Source organism: Mustela nigripes, chromosome 16 (genome assembly GCF_022355385.1).
Source record: "Mustela nigripes isolate SB6536 chromosome 16, MUSNIG.SB6536, whole genome shotgun sequence".
NCBI classification, from domain to species: Eukaryota; Metazoa; Chordata; class Mammalia; order Carnivora; family Mustelidae; genus Mustela; species Mustela nigripes.
Window position 1 is genome coordinate 5,803,878 of NC_081572.1, and position 6,000 is coordinate 5,809,877.

Here is a 6,000-nt window from a genome sequence, read left to right on the forward strand (position 1 = left end):
CACATTTTGAACGGACTCCAACCTGGGAGAATGTAACCATCAAACCAAACAAGAGACTATGAAAGAGTGAAGAACCCGCAAGTCTCAATCTAATCATGAGGAAACACGAGATAAGTCCAAACTGAGGACATTCTACAAGAGAGCAGAACAGACTCTTCAAAAATGTCAAGGTAAAGAAGGAAACACTGAAGAGCAAAACTGAATTCGTGAACGAATAAAGGACACCGCTGCGGGGCGCCTAGGGGCAGGGATGAGTGGGTTAAGCCTCTGCCTTTGGCTCGGGATTCTGGGACAGAGCCCCGCATTGGCTCCCTACTTCTCCCTTTCTCTCTGCCTGGCTCTCTGGCTGCTTGTGATCTCTCTGTCAAATAAATAAATAAAAAAAATCTTTAACAACAATCAAAAAAGACACTGCCGGGACCACAGATCTAATAAGAGCAGTGCATTCAGACAGCTGGTTCTCTAAGAGGATGTTCTTGTTCTTAGGGGAACAAAGTGTCCAACTTACTTTCAGATTGTTCCCCAAGAACCTGAGTGAATGGGGCACCTGGGTGGCTCAGTCGGTGTGAAGCGTCTGCCTTCGGCTCAGCTAGTGTTCCCAGGGTCCTGGGCTCTAGCCCCGCATGGAGCTCCGCATGGGGCTCCCACCTCAGCGGAAAACCTGCTTCTCCCTCTCCCGCTGCCCTTCCTGCCCCCCATTACTGCTCACTCTTCTCTCGCCCATGCTCTCTGTCTCTAATACTTTAAAAAAAAAAAAAAGATTAACAAAATAAATAAATAAAAATGGTGCATTTGGAGAAAGTGTACATGGGAGTTCCTTAGTCCTTATACTACTTTCAGACTTTTAAGTTTGACATTACTGGGAAATGTTAGAAAATATGCTTTGTAGAGTCCAGCATACATGGTTCTATGAGTTTGGGCTCAACAGGAACGAACACTGGAGATGCCTAAATCAGTCCCTCCCATCTGCACAACCCACCACTATGTCCCAGGCACAGAGACCAGAGACTCACCCAAGAAAGTCAGTCGATCACTGAGCATCATGGCTGGCCCTAGGTTGTCAATGAGATCCAGGTCAGAAAAGGAGCCTCGCTCACAGTAATCCTTGAGGAACCTGCAAGGCCAGGCCCAGAGGTTTGAGCAGCTGTCCCAGGGCCCCTTCCTCAGCCTCCCAACTTCCTGGACAGTCCCTAGAAAGCCAGGAGCGGCTGAACCCACCTGTCTGACACCAGCGTGGCAAAGGCAGCATCTTTGGCTCGGATGCTCCAAGACAGGGCAGAGCCCAGGCGGTTGTTGCGGACGGCGTTCATGGCTAAGATCTTACAAATGCTGCGAACTTTGCAGGGAAAAGAGAAAAGATAAGCTTTTCACCCCGCCAATCAGGCCATTCCTGAACTCTGCCAGGTAGGAGCAGGCTTCCCACCTCCTCTGGGTTTTCTGCAGCCTCTCCACAGGCTCCAAATACAACTTGGTTGGCAAAACTGGGGACTCTGGGAGTTATAAATTGTCTCCTGGCTTTATGAACACCATGACCCACCCTGGCAGCATTGGCTTTATGAGTGGGCTTGACTTCAGGGATGGCAAAAAGATTTTTATGGCTCCCCACAGATCAGCTCCTTCATTATCTGTCCAGGTGCCAAAAACATTCTTTGGGTCTTGAACAGCTGTATGCTTTCAGAGATGGTCATAAGGAAGCCAATGCCTCCGGAAAGAACAACTTAGGTTTTTAACCATTCAACTCAACTCAAGCAAATATCACTGCTTTCTTTCTGTGCTCCTCCTGAGCTGCCTCTGGTCCTGCTTTCCCACTGAGCCAGCCTTGGTTAGCAACAGCAACGCACCTGGGAGAAGTGAATTACAAGCTGACCCAGTCCTGACCTTTTTAGAGTAAGCAGGAGAGAGGAAGTGGGTCAGGATCTTTTTAAAAGGTGGTGTGTTGGGCACCTGGGTGGCTTGGTGGGTTAGAGCCTCTGCCCTTGGCTCAGGTCATGATCTCAGGGTCCCGGGATCGAGCCCCACGTTGGGCTCTCTGCTCAGCTGGAGCCTGCTTCCTCCTCTCTCTCTCTCTGCCTGCCTCTCTGGCTACTTGTGATCCCTGTCAAATAAATAAATAAAATCTTAAAAAAAAAAAAAAAAAAAAGGTGGTGTGCTCCATCACTTACAAGTCCTGATGGATCCCTAGTTGTTCGTCCTTTCTCAATAATTTTGCTGTTCTGGCTTATTTATTGACCCCAGTGCCCAGCCTCTCTCCAGTCTGGCTGGCGCAGCATGAGCAGAGAGTACGCCAGGGGCAGGGCGGGCTCACCTTGCTCGGTCATCTGCCGCTGCTCACATATCCGCAGCACCTTAAGGGCTTTCTGCTCAGTGCTCAGGGGGATGCGTTCAATGTGCAGCTCCAAGGACACGCGGCCGAGCTCAGGGCAGTAGTCAAAGTAATCCACTCCCAGCTGCCACAGGCTGCAATGGTCCAAGGACAGACATGAGAGCCTGGGGAGCCCACGTGCTGCCCCACAGCTTGGGGACTGGTTCCAAGATGGCTCCTCCCCTGAACCCCTGTAACCTTCAGGGAATAAGACGGGCAAGGACACAGTCCAAGATCCAGGGGTACGTCGTGCATGCTGAGAAACACCGTGCTGCCGCCTCACACCCTTGGGCCTTCCTACCTGTGATGAGCAAACAGTCCCGAAGCATATTCCAGCAGGAGGAACTCTCTCATGTTAGATCCGAAGCTGGAATAAAACATAACAGGAGACCAACACCCCTGGCCCGCTCCATTCAGGGCCCTCCCGCAGCCCCATCCCTGAGGCTGGCACGGCTGCCCCACACTTACTAGAGGTTGTGCGACTGGAGGAGCTTGCAGTGATCCAGCAGGTCTGTCAGATGGGCCACAAACCACCAGTTGCTTAGTGCGATGCTGCAGGTTCAAACGCCAGGGCAAGGAGGAGAGTCAGGGTGACAGAGTGTGGCACAGGTGAGCAGGGACCCCACACATCCTTTCCATAAAAAGATGGGAGGGGCAGTGACAAGTGGAAATCTGTCTGGAAGCCCATAGTGAGAAACTTCTCGGTGCTACTTGGGGACTGACAGTGGACACCTAGGATGGTCAACCCTAAGTGGTCGCAACCAACCTAGATCTCTGGAGGCTGTCACAGTGAAAATAAAATTCAGGGATCCAATCAGATGCAGAGAATATGAATAGAGAATAATGTGTAAGAAAAGAATAAAAAGGAACAGACCTAAACACAGAGAACAAGGGATCAAGTCCTACATCGGGTGGTTGCCACAGGGAGGGAGGTGGGGGATGGGAGAACAAGGTGAAGACGTACAAACTTCCAGTGACAAGATGAGCAAGTCATGCAGGTGAGAAGTACAGCCTAAGGACCACAGAGAATAACAGAACTGTATGTGGTCCCAGCACTTCTGGCGGTGAGCATTTGGTAATCCACAGAACTGTCAAATGTTGTAAACCTAAACCTAACATGTCAACTATACAGCAATTGAAAAAAAGAAAAACACTCAAAGTGTTTTTAAACATTTGTCCAGTGCTTGATACTTGTCCGGAGTTTGATGACACATGGAATTCAGGGCCGCCTGGTGGCTCACGCAGTTAAGCACCTGCGTCTGGCTCGGGTCACGATCCCGGGGTCCTGGGATCGAGCCCCGCAGTGGCAGGGAGCCTGTTTCTCCCTCTCCTCCCTACTTGTGCTCTCTCTCGCTATCTCTGTCGTTCTCTCAAAAATAAATGAGATCTTAAAAAAAGAAAGGAGAGACCCTGGGTGGCTCAATTGGTTAGGCATTTGTCTTTGGCTCGGGTTGTGGTCCCAGGGTCCTGGGATCAAGTCCTACATCGGGTTCCTTGCTCAGCGGGGAGCTTGCTTCTCCTGCTACCTGCTCTGCCTGCAGCTCTCCATACTTCTGCTCTCTCAACAAATAAATAAATAAAAATCTTAAACAAAACAAAACATGGACTTCAGAAGAATATCTTTACTTGCATCTGGCATCGCTGTTAATGTTTCTTATATACCTTTTAACTAGTATACTTACTTTATGAATAGGACTATATACATAGAACACTTTTTTTTTTTTTTTTTAAGATTTTATTTATTTATTTGACAGACAGAGATCACAAGTAGGCAGAGAGGCAGGCAGAGAGAGAGAGGGGGGAAGCAGGCTCCCTGCTGAGCCGAGAGCCCGATGCGGGGCTCGATCCCAGGACCCTGAGATCATGACCTGAGCCGAAGGCAGCGGCTTAACCCACTGAGCCACCCAGGCGCCCCATAGAACACTTTTTTTTTTTTAGATTTTGTTTGTCAGAAAGAGCACAACCAGGGGGAGTGGCAGGAAGAGGCAAAGGGAGAAGCAGGCTCCCCACTGAGCAAGGAGCCTGATGCAGGAGCCAATCCCAGGACCCTGAGATCATGACCTGAGATGGAGGCAGACGCTTAACCAACGGGGCTTCCCAGCATCCCAATCCTTGACTATTTTTTTAAAGATTTACTTTAGAGAGGGCAAGATCGTGAGATGGTTGGGGAGGGGGGGCAGGGAGAGACTCTCAAGCAGGCTCCCTGCTGAGCACAGAACCCTCTGCGGAGCCTGACCTCAAGACCCCGAGAGCTGAAACCAAGAGTCGGACACCTAACCTACTGCACCACCCAACTGCCATAATATTTGACTATTTTTTAAAATCTTGGGTAAGGGAGGGCGCCTGGGTGGCTCGGTGGGGTAAGCCGCTGCCTTCGGCTCCGATCATGATCTCAGGGTCCTGGGATCGAGTCCGACATTGGGCTCTCAGCTCAGCAGGGAGCCTGCTTCCCTCTCCCTCTGCCTGCCTCTCTGCCTACTTGTGATCTCTGTCAAATAAATAAATAAAACCTTTAAAAAAAAAAACTTGGGTAAGGGAAATTTTTTTTTAAAAGATTTTATATGTTTGACAGAGATCATAAGTAGGCAGAGAGGTAGGCGGGGGGGGTGGTGGTGGAGTAGGCTCCCCGCTGAGCAGAGAGCCCAATGTGGGGCTTGATCCCAGGACCCAGGACCCTGAGACCATGACCTGAGCTGAAGACAGAGGCTTTAACCTACACTGAGCCACCCAGGCACCCCAGGTAAGGGAACGTTTAATGACTGCTTTCTGTAACAAAATCAAGCACAAGTAAAGTGGAAGCAAGACTATCAAGGCAAATAGTCTTGAGGTATGCACTAAGGTAAAAAAAATATTCTGCTTTCATAATAAAAAAGAACAGGGATTGGTTTATACTGAATTACTGGACAAATGTTTCAAACTTCTGCCTTGTTCTTAGGGCTACAGATCCTTAGATACTCCATCTGTTTCAGGATTCTACCATTACAGAATGTCCCTGTTGGTCTTCCTAACATTCACTTTGAAGAATAGCTTTTTCAAACTTTATTAATAACAACTGTATCTATGACATTCAAAAAATTATGTATGCTGGGGTGCCTGGCTAGCTCAGTTGGCAGAGCATGTGACTCTCGATCTCAGGGTCATGAGTTCAAGCCCCACATGAGGCACAGAGATTATGTAAAAGAAAACTGGGGTGCCTGGGTGGCTCAGTCAGGTGTCTGACTGTTGGTTTTAGCTCAAGTCGTGATCTCAGGATGAGGAGATCGAGCCCCATGATGGGCTCCCTGCTCAGTGGGGAGTCTGCCACTCTCCCTGCTTGTGTTCTTGCTCTTGCTCAGTCTCCTGATAATCTTTAAAAAATAAAAAAATAAAAATTATCTTTGCCAATTTTCAAAAACACTCATATTTCTACAATCATCAAATACTAAGAGGTCTTGGGGCGCCTGGGTGGCTCAGTGGGTTAAGCCACTGCCTTCGGCTCGGGTCATGATCTCAGGGTCCTGGGATCGAGTCCCACATCGGGCTCTCTGCTCAGCAGGGAGCCTGCTTCCCTCTCTCTCTCTCTCTGCCTGCTTCTCTGCCTACTTGTGATCTCTGTCAAATAAATAAATAAAATCTTTATTTAAACTTTTTTTTTTTTT

General features: G+C 49.0%; 1 protein-coding gene across 1 annotated transcript in view; it reads right to left on the reverse strand.

Annotated features, from left to right (window-relative positions):
- Nucleotides 1-6,000, reverse strand: part of NUP85 (nucleoporin 85) — a 36,458-nt gene that overhangs the window by 1,875 nt on the left and 28,583 nt on the right. The window contains exons 12-16 of the mRNA XM_059380475.1: nucleotides 2,831-2,914; nucleotides 2,664-2,729; nucleotides 2,306-2,457; nucleotides 1,219-1,336; nucleotides 1,014-1,114 (exon numbers count right to left, since the gene is read on the reverse strand). Of these exons, the coding sequence (XP_059236458.1) occupies nucleotides 1,014-1,114; nucleotides 1,219-1,336; nucleotides 2,306-2,457; nucleotides 2,664-2,729; nucleotides 2,831-2,914 (521 nt within the window). The remainder of the gene's footprint in view (nucleotides 1-1,013; nucleotides 1,115-1,218; nucleotides 1,337-2,305; nucleotides 2,458-2,663; nucleotides 2,730-2,830; nucleotides 2,915-6,000) is intronic.